This window comes from Thermobia domestica, chromosome 8, assembly GCF_964235325.1.
Source record: "Thermobia domestica chromosome 8, izTheDome1.hap1.1, whole genome shotgun sequence".
In the NCBI taxonomy this organism is placed as follows: Eukaryota; Metazoa; Arthropoda; class Insecta; order Zygentoma; family Lepismatidae; genus Thermobia; species Thermobia domestica.
Genome location: NC_137461.1, coordinates 105,993,598 through 106,014,448, shown reverse-complemented (window position 1 = coordinate 106,014,448; position 20,851 = coordinate 105,993,598). Strand labels below are relative to the sequence as shown.

Genomic DNA, 20,851 nt, shown 5'->3' with positions numbered 1-20,851 from the left:
GGTTGATAGTTTTAGTACCACTAGAACTAGCATGTTCCAAAATAGAATCCAAGAAACAGCAGTCACAAGCAAAGAGAATACCATAGCTCCATATTAAACGTAAATTGTTAGTCAGATACTTTCCATATACATAGAGCAGTAAGTGTCGAATTACCTAGTTCTGTCTTTTATCAAGGCTGTTATTACAGGAATTCAACTGTATCCAGAGCTGAGCCAATTGACCCAGGCGAGGCTACGTCAGTATCTGCTCAACCAATATCTACTGATGAAACTGGTAGTAATGAACATGATGCGTTAACTGATAATTTTCCGACTGAGTTGGGCCACTTTTTAGTTGGAGACGATATGTAAGTACTTGGATAAATGCAATATTTATATGTTAGAAACCTTGATACACAATCGATTTCGTTTAATTTGGCCACCGGTTAATTGAGACAGCTGCTATATTTCGAGTTAAATCTCAAAGAACATAAACCAAATTAATGAAATAATGCATAATTTAAATGTTTAATTCGAACAGTAACAGCCTAGGGAATTCAGGAATTGTTGAAATATTTTTAGAGATTTTTCGAAAATATATCAATACTACGTACACTATGTATTTGGCAACACCAACGTTAATGCAAATCAGTTGTCTGTTGTGCGTTTGGCAAGTACACACATACTTAAGAGTCTACCGTTATTACATAAAGGTATATACCTAGCGATATTCATTTACAGTGTGGATTCTATTTTTTTAAATTAAATATTTGCCAGGATGCCAAGAAAAGATTTTACAATTTCAAGAAAAATTACTTTCCTGAATAAAATTAAAAGCCAGCCATTGAATACAATCGTAGACTTTTACTTAGACGAGCCAGAAATTTACCGTGGCTCGTCTTCCATAAGTGAAGACTGGGTATTTCAGAAGGAAATCCCAGAAATATCCAAGAAAAAGCGTGAGGGAAAGAATTCAGAAATCAAAGATGCATTATATCAATGTTTTTATGTTAGCGGGGGAAGCGTGAGTATCAGCGGCCCAATCTTGAAAATGAAGTCAGAGGAGATCGCTAAAAAAACTGGAACACAATGATTTTAAAGCAACCGATGGTTGTCTCGATGGAAAGCAAAGCACAATTTCATATTTATAAAAGTGCATGAAGAAAGGGTGTTGCGAGTAATGTAAGCGCTACACAATGGCATAAAAACTTCTTTTTTTAAAAAAAAATTCTCTGCAGACGATACTTTAAACGCTGATGAAACCGGCTTCTATTATCGTGCTACGTACATGATTCCTTGTATTATAAGCACATTGCACTGTCAGAGTATAAAAAGACAATGGACAATGGACTGTGTTTTGCGGTGCAAGTGCATCAGGTACTGACGAATAAAAGGTTCATAACAAAAGGTGCTAGCCTTCTAGCCTTGATGTTTTAAAGGTTACCAGTAGAGTACTATGCCAATAGTAAAGCGTGGGTGACTTTTTTATATACGAATTGGAACGTGCACAAAGGAAAATACTGTTGCTTCTCGATAATTATGCTGCACTCTCTCATTTAGATAATCTAAAAAGTATAAGGCTGTAATTTCTTCCCTCTAATACAACATTCTTAGTGCTGTCATGACACGAGGGTAATAAGAAATTTAAAGACGTTGTATGGAGGAAAATTGATTAATTATGTATTGGAATCCGTTGATGAAAACCTATTAAGTTCCTCGACAGCCAGAAATCTCAGTACAAAAATAATCCACTTTACAAACAACAAAGTTTGTCTCTGACAGTTGCTTGTACATAGTCGAGTTGCTTATATATAGTCGAGTTACAGCATTATTTTATGCAAAAAGGTAAGGAGGGAAGGATTCAGATATCCACTGTGCTGGTTTTGTAGAACTGCAGTTTCTGAAACGAAAGACAGACTACACCGTACTGTTTTTCTTTAATACAAAATTTATCATTTATGTATGTATAAGTATTATTTTTCCTACACAGTTTAAAGTACAAATATTATCTGTGTTTTGGTTCAACACAGCATTTAAATGGATACCTAATTATTATATTTTATCTACCTGCTACATATTTTATATTATAATTTAAATATTATGTATTAGTTCGGTTAATTGGACCAAAATGGATTAGTCCTAGTATGTTCAAATTAAGCGGAATCGACTGTACTAATTAACGAAGAGGTATTAAGGTACTAGAATAAACCAAACAGATGGTAAATCTTCAAATCGGGCTTCATTGTTCCTGTCCAATTTATTTGCGGGATAAAAATATTTGATATTCTGAAAGAGTTTTCTTTGTAGCTTTTACGATTTTGTTTATTATTACTTTTTTTTTTTTGGCTTTTATTTTATGTTGTAGTTTATTTATTCTTTTAGCTCTTACATGACCACTGTTTTAGTTTTTATAGTTTTTTTTTTTTTTTTTTTTTTTTTTGCGCCCTTTTCGAACACCGAACCTATATAAAACGTGGATCTACAGTTTAAGGTGGTATCTGAACTACTGTAATGCGTTCAAATTTTAAGTGGTCACCCAATGGAAATCGAGAGCTCCTTTGCGACTATATAGTTAGCGTACGCGTCTTTTGAGTGGCAGACTCGAGTTCGCTTCACGGCGAGATTCGAACCTCACCTTAAACTGTAGGGTTACATTTCATATAGCCTCATTGGTGAAAGGGGCATTAAACTCAAACCCGACGAACTCAATAGGAATCGAATCCGGGACACATTCATCAAAAGTGCACGCGCTATCCACTAGACCAACTGGAATGGCTGATCTCTAGTGTTATTGAGCTGAGCGAAGCGAAGCTCTTATACTCGGGTTAGCCGTTTGGTTGTCCGCGAACTCCTCCTAGACCATTTGGCCGATCTCAACCAAACTTAGCACGCTGATAGAGTATGTCGTGCTGAGTGACAACATAGGTCGAAATCAAAAATCCGATGTACCATCGAGGAATAATGACCGAAAAACGCTTCCTCCTAGACCGTTTGGCCGATCTCAACCAAACTTAGCACGCTGATAGAGTATGTCGTGCTGAGTGACAACATAGGTCGAAATCAAAAATCCGATGTACCATCGAGGAATAATCACCGAAAAACGCTTCCTCCTAGACCGTTTGGCCGATCTCAAGAAAACTTAGCACGCCGATAGAGTATGTCGTGTTGAGTGACAACATAGGTTGAAATCAAAAATCCGATGTACTACCATGAGCAAAATAAATGACGCGTCTCTTTATTTTGAAGTTTTTTGAAAATATCTCCGTTTTCTTTATATGTTCGAAATTTCGGAAGGTTTCCCCAGCAGGAAACGTTAATAACAAGCCCGTTTTAAATATTTGTGTTAGATATTAGCTTAAAATAAATAAATTAGAAGCAAAAAACATTAAATCGACCGAAATTACGAGAATTACCAACTCTGCTAAAGTGGGAAATTTCCAAGAACTCGAGGGAATTCTACAGTTCAACACGAAGCAACGACATCTATGTCATTGAGAGAAATGCGGATTAAATCTACAAACGAAACTTTCAACGAAACATTTCTAATATGTCTTATTACATGCATTATCTGCAAACTTCAAATATATGAATCTATGCCAAGTATTAGCGTTTAGATAGAGCAAATAGTTGAAATTACCTATGGAAAAGGACGAATTGGTAGCACGATCGTAATGAAAAATCATCTTTACCGTATAACATGTTCAGTTTGCGTAAGAAAACAAATAGCTCAGTTAGTTAAAGCAACGAGTCTGTATGCCGAAGGTAGCTGGTTCGAACCCCCACAGAGGTGCAACTGTCATTTCTATTACTGTGGTTATTTTATTTATTTTTTATGTGGGAAAGAATCAAATTGTAACATATGTGTAAAACTCATGACAATACCAAAAAAGAAAAAATGTTGTCGCACTTGCATTAGTGTCTCTAATTTTTGTTTGCAAACAGTTTCGTAATTATTTTCCCTGTGCTCACTGCTCACAATATGCTCGCTGGTGTATAACGAATGCTTTCCAGTAAACGTTAATTCTAATTTGGAGATTTTTATAAAGTTTCACAATGTTTATCATTAAATAATCTTCTATCTACTTGTTTTTACATTTTGATAACAGATTTCCCTATTAAATGTTTAATTTTCCCTAGATGTTTCATTACGGAAAAGTTTTACAATGTATTTGTTTTAAATTGAAATTGTTTTGAATTTACCCCATGAGGTAAGTAGCCCGAAGGAGGAGAACTGAAGTAGCTGGTATTCTACGTAAAAGCAACCTATTATAGAATGATGACGCTTCTTACCTTCAGCACATAATCTTTACATTAGAGAGTCAGAGAGAAAAATCCTGTTTTTTCCTCTCCTATGACCACCCATCTTAAACCACCTCTACATTCCATGGTTCGTCTTACACAATTTCGGTGCTCCAAAGACATTCATATAATAATAATAATAATAATAATAATAATAATAATAATAATAATAATAATAATAATCCTGAATATGCCATACAGTGGCGGCGATTGGACGTTAAAAGTGGGGGGGGGGGGCAAGACATGATCTGAATATTTGTATATCACTGTTAGTTTCCCTGGTTGTTTCCAACACTTTGTTTGACGAAAGGTTGTATAACTAATAGGATACTATCTTTTTCAGTTAAAATACCGTATATCGTATTTTTATATTTTATTAAATAAATTGACAAGAGCAACAGAAGTAGGCACTAGCCCTTTGTATTCTTAAACAACAAAGGTGTAAGAAGAGATTTGATTACTTGCTCATGAACATCTTAAAATTCTGGGGGTCGCGGTGGCTCAGTGGTAGATCGTTCACCTCTGGTGCATGGGGTTCCTGGTCCAAACCCTGCTCCCGCCAAGTGGATCTTGTGGCGGACAAACACCTTGTGCGTAGGTTTTCTCGGGTTCTCCCGTTTCCTCCCACTTTCTTCATTCCACCATTTCATTTACAGTATTTATCATCTTCACCGTCTCCTTTAGCCTAGCCGGCATAAGCGTGGGACATAAAACTCAAAACTTTCATTTCATTTCTTTCTCTTAACATTCTGTCTAGAAAATTGTGTAATCAGATTATTTAATAACAAATTTACAAAACAAATGAATAGAAAGGATAATATTAATCATAGTAATGAATAATGAGGTATGCTATGTAGAAGTAATATTGAAACTGGGGATTAATGAACAACTTAATTTTTAATTCCACATATACTTTTAAATGAATGTTATTACTCTTGGAAAATGAAAGCCAGTAAATACAACAAACATTTGCTACGACATTTAAAGCAATACATGTATTTGCTTGTGCAGCTTCTCGAAACATGTTCGTTGCCATTAGGTGCAGTTTTAACTCACTTGGAATACATCAAAACACAACCACACTTAGAATCATTTCACACTCCAGTTATACAAAATAATTCTAAAACCTAGAATTATGTTGAATTTACTAAATCTAATTGTGTATAAACTCGTACACCCCTAAACACACCACTTCACTCGTATATTACACTACAAAACAATGGAAAAGGTAGAAGTTGTTTCTTATTACGCTCTGTTTAATCAATATTCCTTACTTTAGAAAGAAGAAAAGACATTTTAGGAACTGTCAATTTTTGTGCAATTAAAGAATTCCTTGTGAAATACTTTTTTTTGCAAATGTTCTCTCAATTAGTTTCAAAGCGGCTGACTAACATATCGAGCCGTTGTAAGAAGGTTGTATAGAAGCAAAACCTTCTAAATTCGTTTTTGAATTTTGGCTGGGAACGAAGAAAAAGTTACGCCCTCATGTTTTCAGAATTTCTTAACAACTTTTTTGTTTAGTTGTTGATTTCACTCATTTGTATTATTGATCACTAAACAAAAAAATGTTCAACAATTCTGAAGCATAAGGGCGTCACTTCTTCGTTTCCTGACAAAATTGAATAATGGATTTATCAGGTTTTGCTTCTATACCACTGAATTGAAAGTATGCTGGAATTATTGTGCTTCAATAGGTTAATTTTGGGGATGTTTTCCGTGGCAATTAAAACGCAATTCCTGTTGCTTTCTTAACTTCACGGGAAAACAACCAATATATACTCACACAATGACAAATATTATATGGCACCATTTTTTCTATGAGACCGTAATACATACAAAAACATTACATTTCCAAATGAAACTATATACATTAATGGGTTACTTCAAAAAAGTGGGGGGACAAATGCCCCCTTTGCCCCCACCCTAATGCCGCCCATGATACCATACTTACCTAATGTAGTAACCTTAGACATCTTAGTTTAAAATGCTTTCTTTTGTAATAATTTGAGCAACCATGTGGGAGGCGGCACGACAGTTTTTTGCCCCTCTCATTTCCTCCCAACAGACAAGGACAACGTTACTGACAAACAGGGACAACGTTACGTAATTTCTGATAAGCAGGGCAGACAAAATGAATAAGAAAATATATTTATATCACCCTCTCCCCGTTCATGATTGGAATATCACGTAGCATTTTTAATTCTACTGAAGATAACCCTGTGCGGTTAGGGGTAAGTAACTAAAGAGATACCTAATACATAGCTCCCCTTGATTGTAATATTACCGCTTCTTTATTTGTTCGAGGGAGCTCCTACACAACCAAGGGTGACAAAAAGAATAGGAAAAGTGTCTATTGATTCTAGTGGCTGATCCAGCACGGATTCCTGAGTGGGGGGGGGGGGAAGCGGTGAAGTGAAGGATTCTTTTGTTGATATGAAGCTGTCACAAATTACCACTTAACTAAACTAAACATAATGGTGTGGTTAACCGGAATCCAGTCAGTTCAAATTGATGTAAAAGTTTAATTTTTTACTTCATATTAAAGTTTTGGTTTCAAATGAGAATTTCAGTCCGAGTGGTCAATGATCAAATCTTGGGGGGCTTTTCGGTGTAGAGGCTATGACCCCCTTATGGGAAAAGGCAAAAATATTAAAATTCTTAAAACTTTCGAAGTTTTCGTCTATTTTAAAGGAACTTTTGGCTTCATATTCAAGTGTTTGTTCCAAATGACAATTCCAGTCCGAGTAGACAATGATCAATTCTCGGGGGACTCTGCAATGTAGGAAAAATAATGACGTCTATATCGTGATCCTGTTGGTGACATCACGAGTCATGACGTGAATATAGCACAAAATAAACGATAAACGCTGTCGGCTCTCGTAGCTGAGTGAGCTAGCGCAGCATGCTAGTAAGGAAAATTGGTTTTGGCGTGGGTTCAAATCCTGACTAGGGACGATTATTTTTATTATTTTTAAAAAAAGTGATTTAACAATTATTTTTTTTTATTTTCGTTAAAATAAGTTGTACTATACAGTTCCACAGATCCATAGCGAAGTTAGTAATAAAAATAGTAGTAGTAGAAACGGGTTACAATGCAATTCAGCATTCATTTGTTTCCGTGCGATGTTGCCAAACGTAACTCGCTTACAATGCTTTCTGGCTAGGCCTTAGTGTGTTTCGAAAATATGCTTGTGTTCGGGATGAAGTTCCAAGGTTAAGCATTGACTATAAGTTTTTGCTATTAATATACCTTCTAACAATATTGGCAGTGGACAAAAGTTGGACCGTGTTGAAGCTTTTTGCTCCTAATTTAGTTATTTTACTTTATTATTTAACGAATATATTGAAAATAACTTTGTCAGCAAGCCCGTATGCAGGAATTTATTTCGGGAGGGGTCCAAAGTTATCTGGGGGTCCGACTTCAATATTAGGATAAATTATAATATTTTTTTAAAAAAATAACCCCCAAAATTAGGTTAAATTTACAGAAAAGTTGGGATTTCAGAGGGGGTCTGGACCCCCTGAACCCACCCCTAAATGCGTCCTTGTTTTTCAGTAATGTTTCCTCATTTTGAAACCCTCAGAAACTTCGAATATATAAAGGAAAACGAGTTATTTTCGATAAAGTATCACTTCAAGGAGACGCGATATTTTTTATTGCACATGGTGGTACCCCAACTTAACAAGGGCAAGAATTCCTTTACTTTGGTTCTCTGCAATTGCGCTGTATCGAAAGGTTAGGTTTGTAATATATACTCCTAAGAACAAACGTGTTTGCCAGAGAACCGTGATACTGAACAGAGCTCCACAGAAATGCATGCTGAACTTTCGTTATAGCTACCCTTTGGTGTTTTTTGCCCTCAAGGTCAATCGAGTGATGATTCAGTTCAGTCCCTGTTCTTAAGCTGTGTTGGTATTACTTCGAATAGTTTTGACGTGTTTTTTCCAACCACCATATCAACAGACAATCAGGGCAAATCATAGCATACAATACATTTAAGCAAGTATATATGTCGCGAAATTATTTCACACATTATCCAAAGACACTTAATATATGAATCCATACATTTATTTATATAGGTAAAGCAAAGAGTGGAAATTACCTATCGAAAGAATAAATTAACAGCACGATCATAATGAAAAGCATGCCTCGTAATATAACAGACTTCTTTCGCGTAAGAAATCGAAACTCAGTTGGTCAGAGCAACTAGTCTGTACGAATTAGGTTGTTAGTTGGAGCCTAATACGAGTAAGAGTTTTTTTTACTATTGTTTTTCTCTTTTTTTATGTGAGGAAAAATCAAATTGTAACATCGCGATATCAAATGTATTTGGTTAGGTAACTTTGTCTTAGCTAAACTTTAACTGTCGAAATTATTTTACTAACCCATCAGTTACTGAACATTTCAAACACCAGTCGCATAACATGAAGGTTAATCTCACGTCCGCAGCCCTTAGTTATGCGTCCATACTTTCATGGCCGGACCTTGGGCGGGGCAAGAGTCAGAGGGACGCCAAAACGAGCCTCAAAAAGTAAATTTTATAATGTGTTTCCTACTGACTTTTTTGGTTTATATTCTTGTAAAGTAGCGGCAATTACATAATCTTTTTCCATTTCACCATGGAAGAAGAGTTTCATAGCACTAAGGGGACTGTATCGACAAATTGAGAGATGGCATGTAGAATAAAGAGTGGAGGGGGAGTAAGTATTGTTTGTTTCTTTGCTTGAGTTTAGCATTCCACAGTTATGCCTTAATGGCCAAAGGAGATGTGGATACTGATTATAGTGAAATCCGAACCACGTTTATCGTTCAACAGTAACCCACCGGGAATTGGACCCGGGACCACAGAAGGCAGGCATGCTAGCCACTAGACCAAGCTGGGGGGGGGGGGCGTTGTTCGTATTGTTTATAGCAGGCCATATTTTTTGTGAAGTTTTCCTAGGTAATGAATGTCTTTCTGAAAAAATGGGTTTAAACTATTAAAAACGTTAGGATAAATGTAAAATATAGGCTAATACTAGGGAGGAGGGCGCCATAAAGTCACTTTGCCCAGGTGAAAATTTGGCCTGGTCCGTCCCTGCGTACTTTCTATATATTTTTTGACTTTGCAGCTTGTGCGGTCCCCACGCCACAGGGTTGTGGGGGCGCCATTTACGCCAATAATTATTATTATTATTATTATTATTATTATTATATGAATATCTTTGGAGAGACGAAATTATGTGACACGAATCATTACATGTAGAGCTTTAAGATGAGTGGTCAAAGGGGAGGAAAAAAAAAGGATTTTTCTCTCTGACTCTCTAACGAAAAGATTATGTGCTGAAGGTAAGAAGCGTCATCAATCTAAAATTGGTTGCTTTTACGTAGAATATCAGCTACTTCAGTTCTCCTCCTCCGGGCTACTTACCTCGTGGGGTAAATTCAAAACAATTTCAATTCAAGACAAATACACTGTAAAACTTTTCCGTAATGAAACATCCACTGAAAATTAAACATTTAATAGGGAAATCTGGTATCAAAGTGTCCAAACAAGTAGATAGAAGACTATTTAATGATAAACATTGTGAAACTTTATAAAAATCTCCAAATTAGAATTAGCTTTTACTGGGAAACATTCATTATGCACCAGCGAGCATATTGTGAGCAGTGAGCACAGGGAAAATAATTACGTAACTGTTTACAAACAAAACTTAGGGACACTAATGCAAGTGCGACAACATTTTTTTCTTTTTTTGTTTTTTTTTTTTTTTTTTTTGGTATCGTCATGAGTTTTACACATATGTTACAATTTGATTCTTTCCCACATAAAAAATAAATAAAATAACCACAGTAATAAAAATGACAGTTGCACCTCTGTGGGGATTCGAACCAGCTACCTTCGGCATACAGACTCGTTGCTTTAACTAACTGAGCTATTTGTTTTCTTACGCAAATTGAACATGTTATACGGTAAAGATGATTTTTCATTACGATCGTGCTACCAATTCGTCCTTTTCCATAGGCAATTTCCACTATATGCTCTATCTATACGTTAATACTTAGTATAGATTCATATATTTGGAGTTTGCAGATAATGCACGTAATAAGACATATTAGAAATGTTTCGTTAAAAGTTTCGTTTGTAGAATTAATCCACATTTCTCTCAATGACATAGATGTCGCTGCTTCGTGTTGAACTGCAGAATTCCCTCGCGTTCTTGAAAATTTCCCACTTTAGCAGAGTTGGTAATTCCCGTAATTTCAGTCGATTTAATGTTTTTCGCTTCTAATTTATTTATTTTAAACTAATATCTAACACAAATATTTAAAACGGGCTTGTTATTAACGTTTCCTGCTGGGGAAACTTTCCGAAATTTCGAACATATAAAGAAAACGGAGATATTTTCAAAAAACTTCAAAATAAAGAGACGCGTCATTTATTTTGCTCATGGTAGTACCATCGAGGAATAATCACTGAAAAACGCTTGCATAGACTTAACATGGGGAAAAAGTTTTCACGCGATTTTTTTGTCAACAATTAAAAATGGCATTTATTATTGCATAATGGCCAGGAATGATTACGTAGTTTAAGCTCGCTCAGCTCATTTCATTGCAATCGGGTACATCCATTGCATTCCTAGTTATATAACATTTTCTTTACACCTCTTTATGAACTCTATTTTTTTCTCTCTGTTTTTATTTTGGGATTTGTTTGATGAAAAGAAGCCTGTGCCTATTATTGACTTTTTGTGACGGGTATAAATAATCTCGGAGGTGACGTCCCCATTAAATAATTCAATTAATTAAAAGCACAAAACTTTGATTTGGTGATTCACACAATCTATTATGTATATTAATATGTATCTTTTTTGTGAAATGTCTTATTCGATCCTAGCTATATGGTCTGCACTTACAGTTTTTTACTTTATTTTTCAAGTTTCTTAGTAAAATTAATTCTTCGTGTACAAGAGTGTTGATGTAATTAATCAGTGTTATTAAAAATTTTGTAGAAATAATTAGAACCGGTAAAATATTAAAGTACATATTGCGAGCAGTGATATTAGTCACAATAGCGAAGAAAATATAACGCTTCATACTCGTCGCTATGAAAAACAAAATAGTAGGAGTTTCGAGGGGCACATCCCTCATCTTCAGCCAACTTAAGTCTGAAAAAGACTAAACGGGTAAAACATGTAGAAAGGTGAAATGATGAAGATGGTTATTCGAAGTAAGCAAACCATGTCCACGATCACTATGGTTAGTAAGTCTACGTTAAAAACTATGAAGATAGCCACTGTTCACTGGTATTGTTCCGATTTCTTTCTAATCAGCGGTGATAACAGTAAGAAGGTTACTCCACATTGAATTAATTTTCCCTTTGTCCAGAGTAAATTCAGGGTAAAATTTATGGATGTAAAAGACTCCTTAGTTTTACATCTTAATTAATTACGTATTAATCAGAGTGTCTACTGGGCACGAAAGTCATGAAAAAGTCACGAAATCAGAAAACGGTCATGAAAGTCAAGAAAAAGTTACGAAATTTAGCTTTTGGGTCACGATTTTTTAAAATCTGTACAAATATAAGTATAGACTGGAAAATTTTGTTCTATAAAACGTCAAAATTCACCACCAAAATTATCTGTGGTCGGCTTTAGACCCTACCAAATCACAAGCAAAGCACGCTTCTATCGCGTGCATGAAAATTCAGCCCAATTCACACCGAAATTCACTCTTGAGAATGTTATTAAATTTTATGGTTTGGGAAAGAAAAGGTCACAAATTTCATTTTGAAATTTTAGTAGACACCCTGTTAATAAACGCGTTTAATTAATTATTAATGAACGTATTATTAATTTATTAAGACTACGGCGAGAAATATGGTCTACAAAAGGCACAAAACTGTGCAGAACAATCGTCAAAAGTGTGTGTACCTCAATAAGTGATGAACTGTGTAGTACCTAGAATCGCGAATGTTGTGTTTTGTGGAGATCAGATGTCTCGATAATCCGGCCATGGAGTTTCTAATATGGTTATTAATTTTAGTACCAATACTTCTTTTAGTCATGTCTGTGTAGGAACTATTACAACCACATTTTATTTGCTCGAGAGAGTTGCTCTTAAGAAAATAATATTATTAAGACTTTTTTCCGTTGGTAGGCGGTTTAAAGTTTTTTTTTTTTTTTTTTTTTAATGTTTACAATTTGTACGATAAAATAAAGGTAGAGAAACCCATTTTAAATCAGTACTTTTTTGCCACTTTTTTTTTTTCTTTATTCCTAGTGCTATTAATTCGTACTTTAATATATAATTTCCTGTTGCTTTTGGATTAATTCATGTGATTGTGTTTTTGTTTTCTACATTTCAGCAAAGAAACAAGGAAGGGTAATGATCATGAGATGGGTAGTATTCCAGGTAGTTCAAATGTCAGGTATGTTTTAGTCAATTGTGAAATTTCGAAATCATTGAATGGTGTATTTTAATCATGGTCATACAGTTAGTAATTTTTCTATTTGTGTGATTTTTTTATTTATTTTTATTTATTTATTTATTTATTTATTTATTTGAACTATACTATGTATATAGTACGCATTACAACAAGAATTGTATACAAGGAGAATACTCTTACATTGCAGGGTAGATTTCTAATACAGTGCGTTCGAAAATTAGCTATATATCTATGTAAACACGATTGTATGTTGATTGATTGTATTCCGTGTGCTGCGAATAATGTTTTCTGTAAAGGTTTGTAATCCTGTATTGTGTACAGCTTGCTTTTGCGAACCAGTTAGATTGGTGACCATGAAACGAGAAGTGTGTCTTTTTCTGTGTGTGTTTTGGTTTCTTGAGTTTAGCGTTCCTTTCAGCAGCAAGGTTATATGAGACGTGGACTACTTCTTAACATCGGATCCAAACTACTTTAGATCCTGACAGAAATTGAGCCTGGGTCTAGAAGGTGTGTCTTGTTCTTTTATTACTCATTGTATATTTTTTCGCCTTTGAACGATTGGGGTCGTCTTTTCTTGTGCGATGAGAATGATGTTAATGTTAGAACAGTCAAATATTTGTCGTTCAATGCGTAGTTTGGTGATTACATACAAACAGTGGAAGACCAGTTTTTCGCTAAATTTCTCGATCAAGATAGTACAGGAGGGTTAATTGAGAAATTTACGAAGACTGGATCGGTAAAGGACTACGAGCAAAGTAGTAGACCATTAATTCTCGATGAGGGAAAAGGGACTTCTACACGTCATAATAGCCACTATGCAACGTAGTCCAGCAAGAAGTCAATATAACATATTGTGGTGTTTGTGCATGATATGTTACTTTTCGAATGCACTGTCCTTCCCTATATTGTATCTTTAATGTCGCGAAATGTTTCGATGAACTTCTGAAAATTTATCCGTATATGTATGTATATACACGTGGTCGCTGATAGGTGTTTCTATTCAAAGTGTGAGAATCAGAAATATTGCTTCCAATATAACAAGCATATCTTGCAGTGTAAACTCTTGGTACCTTGATGTTAAGGGAAAACTATAAGGATATGTTTATCTCAAGTACTCAATAATGCCGACTTTTTAAAACTCATTATTTATTATATATACAAGGTGTGGCAATTAAATAACAAGACTGGTGTCATAAATGTGATGTATTGCAAAGACAGTTATCTCCTTCAATATACTCCCTTCCCCTATCTATACACCGCTGCATACGTGCCTTCCATTGTTCAAAGCAATGCTGTAGGTCATCAGATGTCACACTCTTCAACAACTCTGCCATTTTTCATTTCACCTCTTCCACAGACTGAAAATGTGTTCCCTGCAATGCACTTTTCGCTTTTGGGAATAGATAAAAGTCGCAGGGAGACAGGTCTGGGGAATACGGAGGATGGTCGAACACAGGAATGCGCTTGGCTGCTAAAAACTGCTTCACAGAAAGGGCATTATGGGCAGGCGCATTGTCTTGATGGAGGATCCATGCATCGTTCTTCCACAAATCCGGTCTCTTCTTCCTTATTCTTTCCCTCAGCTTGACTAGAACTTCTTTGTAGTAGGTCTGATTCACCGTTTGACCCTGAGGCACCCATTCAGTCATGATGATACCCCTAATACTGAAAAAAAAAATGAACATTGCCTTCACTGTGGACTTGCTCATTCGTGCTTTTTTCATTCTTGGCGAGATGGAAGTCTTCCAGTGCATGGGTTGACGCGTAGTCTTGGGGTCATGCTGGAAAATCCATGTTTCATCACATGCAAGTCTGGTTCTGCTTTGAGTTGTTCCATGACGTCACAGCATATGGTCTTTCGAATGTCTTTTTGCACCTGAGAGAGGTTTTTCAGGACAATTTTTGCACAAACTTTTGTCATGTTTAAATTGTTATGCAAAATTTGTCTTACTGTCTCTTTGTTAATGTTCGTCATGTCTGCGATCATTCGAATGCTCAGACGTCTGTCTTTCTGCACAAGTTCATTAATTTTGTGAACATTTTCGTCCGTTCTTGAACTCAAAAGGCAACCGGGTCGTTCATCATTTTTAACCTCCTCCTTACCTTCTGAAAATCGTTTGAAAACTCGAGCATGTGACATATCATTATCACCATACAACTTTTTTAACATTGCACAACATTCCGTCAGTGTTTTGTTTAATTTCACCAGAAATTTGTTGTTAATGCGCTGCTCAACTCTACTGTTCACCATGATTCCGGCACTGTTCTCTTCATGCAAGCCTGCAAAGGAAAGAAAAGCTTTCAGAATCATGAAACAAACAGTGGCTGCTCATGAAAGTTCAAGATCAACAACACATCATTAGCTACCTCCCCCCCTCCCCCCACGATCCTGCGCGATACACAGTGGGGCGAAAACGCAAAAAGCTGGCCAAAATATGATAACTATATTCAAATTGAATGAAATTTAGTATTAAGGGGTTATTGAGGTTGCTGATTACGATTCTGCAACTAACGTTGAAAAAAACAAAATGGCGGATCCAACATGGCGGAATAAAATTTGCAAAAGTCGAAAAAGTCGTAGAAATGTTCTCAAAAGTGGCGATAAAGGGGTTATTGAGGTTGCTGATTACGATTCTGCAACTAAAATTTAAAAAAAATGGAATAAAAAGAATGTCAACATACTTCGTAATTTTCACAATGTATCTTTAACAACATTCACTTTTTCACATATTTTGATGAACAATTACTTGTTACTTACGTTCTTATTTATTAGAAATGTATTATTACTTAAATGACACAAATTATTAATATTTGATTCGGTTATGATAACTTCAACGGCTTGTCACTGTAACATTAAATGAACAATAATTAACATCAACACGCTTCGTAATTGGCACGTTTTGGCAGCTACGTTTTTATAGACAGCATTAATTAATATTCAGACTACCATTCTACAAAATATGAACGTGGTACACGAGGATGCACATAATGTTTTCAACGCTTCAAGTTAATAAAATATATAAACAATGTGAAAATTTTGCCTGAATTGCATTCAAATTATAAATTATTACATCATTATTATTAATTTTTCACTTCATGCACTTATTCCACTTACCAGTACGATATAGGAAAACTTTACAGATTTAAAAACTATGAACGCGTTCGAAAGTTACAACCGTTTCAACGGACGCGTCACAATTCTTCTATTGTTCTCTACGCATTTGACCTGCAGAAGGGTCTATTTAAGAGTGGCTCAGGTAGTCGGAATAAAGTAAAAACCCTATTCTATTTATGGATTTGGGCCCTTCTAACATCACTCTAGCCAACTACATAAAAAAATTCCTATATTACTAACTTTCGTTTTTTTACTTTTGGCCAGCTTTTTGCGTTTTCGCCCCACTGTGCGACAGGAGGTGGGCAGTCTCGTTATTTAATTGCCACAACAGAGCCATCTCACTCTGTGCATATTACACAACTGGTAAACTCTTTAACTAACCAGCTTAAATACTTCAATATAGTTTTCTTTCCAAATTCCAACCTGTCAGTAAATAATAAATGAACGACGAGCATTTCCTTTTTAAAATACCTTGTTAAAATAATTTGTTAACTACTTCTAAACTTCCAATCATTCTTAACATCTTCCCTGGGTTTCCGCAAAATGACTTACTTCCTTTTCTTCTTTCTATAGTCTAGGTTGAGTACAAGAAGAAAAAAAATCTTTCATCTTAAGAATCTCTTCTTATATTTCAGTATTTCCATCTCTGTTCCTGAATTTCTTTTTAACTGCTTTCAGAATACACTATCCTCAAAACTACAACTTTTCATCATCTGCTTATTCTTTCTATTTCTATACAGTCCTGTTCATGTTTTCTTTGACTTCAATTTTCTTCTTCCGCCCCTTCGTTTAACTTGTACAACATACTTGGTCCGTTTCATTCACTATTATCCGAACCTAATAGTTCTTGTAGTTCTTGGTTCTTTACAACTGCTTCTCTCTGCGTTTAACTTCTATGACTTTTTCACTTCTATTTTCTTAGCTATGTCTTCAGACACTCGCTACAGGTGTCTTTCCTCAGAATCATCAGACGCATCTACGTTGATTCCTGAAAGTAAAGTTGATTGTGTTCAATCTTAAAATGTCTGTTAGGTCCTACATTTATGACCCGTTTATCACCTGACTGGTCTTCCTTGATCTGGTTTTTTCGTAGTCATTAGCCGTTTGATGCACTGCATTCTGCTTCTAAGAAACGGTATGATTCCATGCCATGCATTTAAAACACTACTTCCTCATATATTAGACACTGATCTTTTGCATGTGCTTTATTACTTGTTTTGAAAGATCCGCTGTTCTCTTCTGCCTGCAACTTCTGCAAGTGGACATTGAAGAAGTGAGGAATCAAAACGCGACCTGGATGAAAGCTTGTCGTGCTTTTTTTTCTTTCTTTCTTTCTTTTCATTCTATCTTGCCTATTTCGTGTGCCACCTGTTGCCTTGGTCTAAAATCATGCAACTGTACCCTGATCTGCTCAGCCGCGCTTGCTGCATCAGCAGCTTGTTGGAACATTAGCTTACCTGCCGTGAAAATTTGCCTTTTTGCTCCTTCATTCGTTATCCCAAAAACAGATTTGTCCCTGAATACGTGCCCCGGCACGAACCCCAATCACAGTATGAAGTCTATTTCCTCAAACTAATCACAAGGTGCGCACCAGTCTGATGCTCTTCGTGTCAAATATTAGGGAATTTGTACCTCTGTGATCTCTCTTTAATTTCAACTCTTAATGCGACATCAGGTACCTTGATTGTTCAGGTGATTTCTCGAATGGCATATCCTGTGAACACAAATAATAAAGCTGATTACATACTTTACGACATATTAATCCCGAAAACATAGCTACCGTTCCCTCCTCAGGAAGAGCATTAGATGTACAAATATGTTGAAATCTGTGCGTATAGTTTTGCTCTCATCTATAACCTACATCAAAATATCTCAATTATTAAATAACGCCAACTTTTTATACTTTTTATTAAATTTATCTTTTAACAGAGCCTTCTCACACTACAATCATTATATAGCCTGTAAGCTCTTAACTAACAGGATTAATCCCCCTTTCAAAAAAAAAAAAAAAAAAGTAATAGGTGGCACTGGTACGGTTTCTGCTATTGAAAGTTTTTTTTTAATGTATCCCCTAAACTTATGAAACTAGTATATAATTGATAATCTCGTAATAACTTTGTAATATTCATTTCTCATGGTCATTTATTATTATTATTATTATTATTATTATTATTATTATTATTATTATTATTATCGTTTTTAACCGTGTAAATTTTTGGATGAACTTCTGAAAATTAATTCTTGTACCCAAATGCACTGTACTCTTCACTGAAGGGCAGAACTGGTTTCATACAACAAAGTCTTCCATCAGTTTTGAAAATCTACAATTGAGTTTCTGCTTGAGCGGCTAGTTATCAATTCTTACTTATCTTTAAATATTTCATCATGTTGCATTTGTTTACATAATTATGTTTTGTCTTCTGTACTCCAGCAAAAAGACAGGCAAGAATAATGAAAATTGCGAAAGGAGTAGCATTTCAGGCGTCACAAGTGTCAGGTATGCTATTCATGAATGTCAAATTTCCAGTTCGTTTAGCCAGTTGTTTTACCAGTATCACATATATAGTATTTCATAAAGCAAGATTTCTCAGCCTGAAGGTGAAAAAAATAAACGTCCATTAATTCGGATCTAGTAGTGAGAAAACATATTTTTAAAGATTATTTAGAATTTCTTATTATGATGCATATATTTTTATTTCCGTACTTATTGTCAAGTTCAGCAAAGATATTAAACAAATAACGAATCGTTTAAAAATCAATTGGAATAATAGAGAAATGAAATATTTGAGAAACTGGATATTGAAATACAATTCAAAATTAAGACCAGTGTGAAACCTGAGCCTTGTAATTTCACAAACGATAAGCAGCAATTATAATAAAGCTTGTTAGAGACCGACAATTACTTAATGGGGTCGCTGGCAACAGGATGTGATAAAAGAGAGTCGTGGTATGAAAAATGTTGAGAAAGCTTGTGTTAATATATCCTTATTCAACTTTTTTCTTGTTATTTTCGTCCAGTTACAATGTAGGAAATGCATATTTTCTGAAGCAGGAAATGAATTTTATCTAATATGTGCACTCAGCCATCACACACACGCACATATATATATAAGATGTCTCAAAAGTCCTCTGACCTGTTATTATCGGAGTTACAACAAAATGTAAGAGGAAAACCATCTCCAAATATAATGTTTTCAATCTAAAGTGAAGGATTTTTTTTTTTTTTTTTTTTTAATCGGACGAACCGTTTGGGCTGTACACTCTTTATGCGCCCAATGTTAAATGAAAATGCAACGTTGCCATTAACTTGGACCCACAACATAAGTGAATGAATTTACTGTTTGAAATGAGAGCTGGCCATCGACATGTTAGCGTAAAAGACGGTAACTTCATTCACTTATGTTGTGGGTCCAGGTAAATGGCAACGTTGCATTTTCATTTAACATTGGACGCATAAAGAGTGTACAGTCCAAACGGCTCGTCCAATTTAAAAAAAAAAAAAAAAAAAAAAAAACTTTAGATTGAAAATATCATATTTGGAGATGGTTTTCCCTCTTACATTTTGTTGTAACTGATAATAACAGCGTTACCATATATCAGGGGACTTTTAAGACACCCTGTTGGCCCATTTTAATCTTTCTACGGAAATATCTGGAAAACGGTTGATGATGAATGAACCGAACAAAAACTTAAATAAGAAATACCATGCGGCACATCGAATGGTATTGTCGCGGTGCCCCGAAGGGTCGCCCTTCATGGGCGCCCAACTTCAAAAAAGTTTAAATGGAAACATGGAGCTAGTTATATCTCGTTCGATAGATCTGTAAAAACTAAAGAGCACTGTGTCAAAAGATTTTTCATATCGGTTATGTTTTCAAAATGGCCGTCAAAACATGGTGCCTGTATCAAATAAAACGTCTAGTGTCACTAATATGAAAACGGTTGGAGATAAATGAACACACACACACACACACACACACAAAAAGTGAAACAGGAAAATGGCATGTGGCACGTCGAACGATGTTGTATCTGTGCCTCCCAGGACCGCCTTTCATAGAAGCCCAGGGCCCATCTTCAAAAGTTTAAATAGAAACATGTGTCGAGTGATATCTCGTTCGATAGATCTTTAAAAACTAAAGAGCACTGTGGCAAAAGATCTTTCATATAGGTCACCGTTTTCAAAATGGCCGCCAAAATATTGTTCCTGTATCGGATAAAATATCCAGTACTACTAGTATGAAAAGTAATATTTAACATAATCAGCATAATAATTAATATAATGTATTATTAAAACCTTTGCTTCGCATTTCAGTTATTTCTTTTTCTCCCCATCAAATCACACTTTGCAATAAAAATGGGCGTTACTTTTCAAACCGAATTTCGCCTTATTTTTGTAAATTACAGTACCAGTCATTTGTATAAAACAATGTTTCATAGAAACCATGCCTATTGCAAGTAAAAGTGGAGTTCTAATTTGAAATGTTATTATTCATTTCCGCTTCACCCACTTACGGAGGGAGGTCGAAAAGATAATTTTCTAAATAAGATTTCCTCATTGGCATTATGGCACTTTTACTTTAAGCATCTTTTTCTCTGTTGCACCATTCTTGAGCCATGGAATGACAAATATCCTCTGTGATTTCCTATACGAGTTTTATTCTGTTCACTTATCTCCAATCGTTTTCATATTAGTGGTACTGGGCGTTTTATCTGATACAGGCACCATGTCTTGGCAGCCAGTTTGAAAACGATGACCAATATGAAAAATTCTTTTGCCACAGCGATGTTTAGTGTTTAAAGATCTATCGAACGAGGTACCTTTAAACCCATGTTTCCATTTAAAGTTTCGAAGTTGGGCCCTGGTCCCTCATGAAAGGCGGCACCGAGACAACATCATTCGACGTATCTCATACCATTTTCCTGTTCCACTTTTTGTTCTGTTTATTTATCTCCAGCCGTTTTCATATTAGTAATACTAGACGTTTTATCTGATACAGGCACCATGTCTTGACAGTCATTTTGAAAACGG

The 20,851-nt window shown here is 35.4% G+C and overlaps 1 protein-coding gene across 8 annotated transcripts in view; it reads left to right on the top strand.

Moving 5' to 3' along the window:
- The window catches only part of LOC145693117 (uncharacterized), a 41,975-nt gene that overhangs the window by 6,187 nt on the left and 14,937 nt on the right, over nucleotides 1-20,851 (top strand). For 5 of the 8 annotated variants that reach the window (XM_081768826.1, XM_081768833.1, XM_081768831.1 and 2 more), the window contains exons 2-4: nucleotides 189-347; nucleotides 12,627-12,689; nucleotides 18,254-18,319. In XM_081768826.1, coding sequence (XP_081624952.1) covers nucleotides 189-347; nucleotides 12,627-12,689; nucleotides 18,254-18,319 — 288 coding nt within the window. The remainder of the gene's footprint in view (nucleotides 1-188; nucleotides 348-12,626; nucleotides 12,690-18,253; nucleotides 18,320-20,851) is intronic. The other 3 variants (XM_081768827.1, XM_081768828.1, XM_081768834.1) reach the window with 3 other exon arrangements.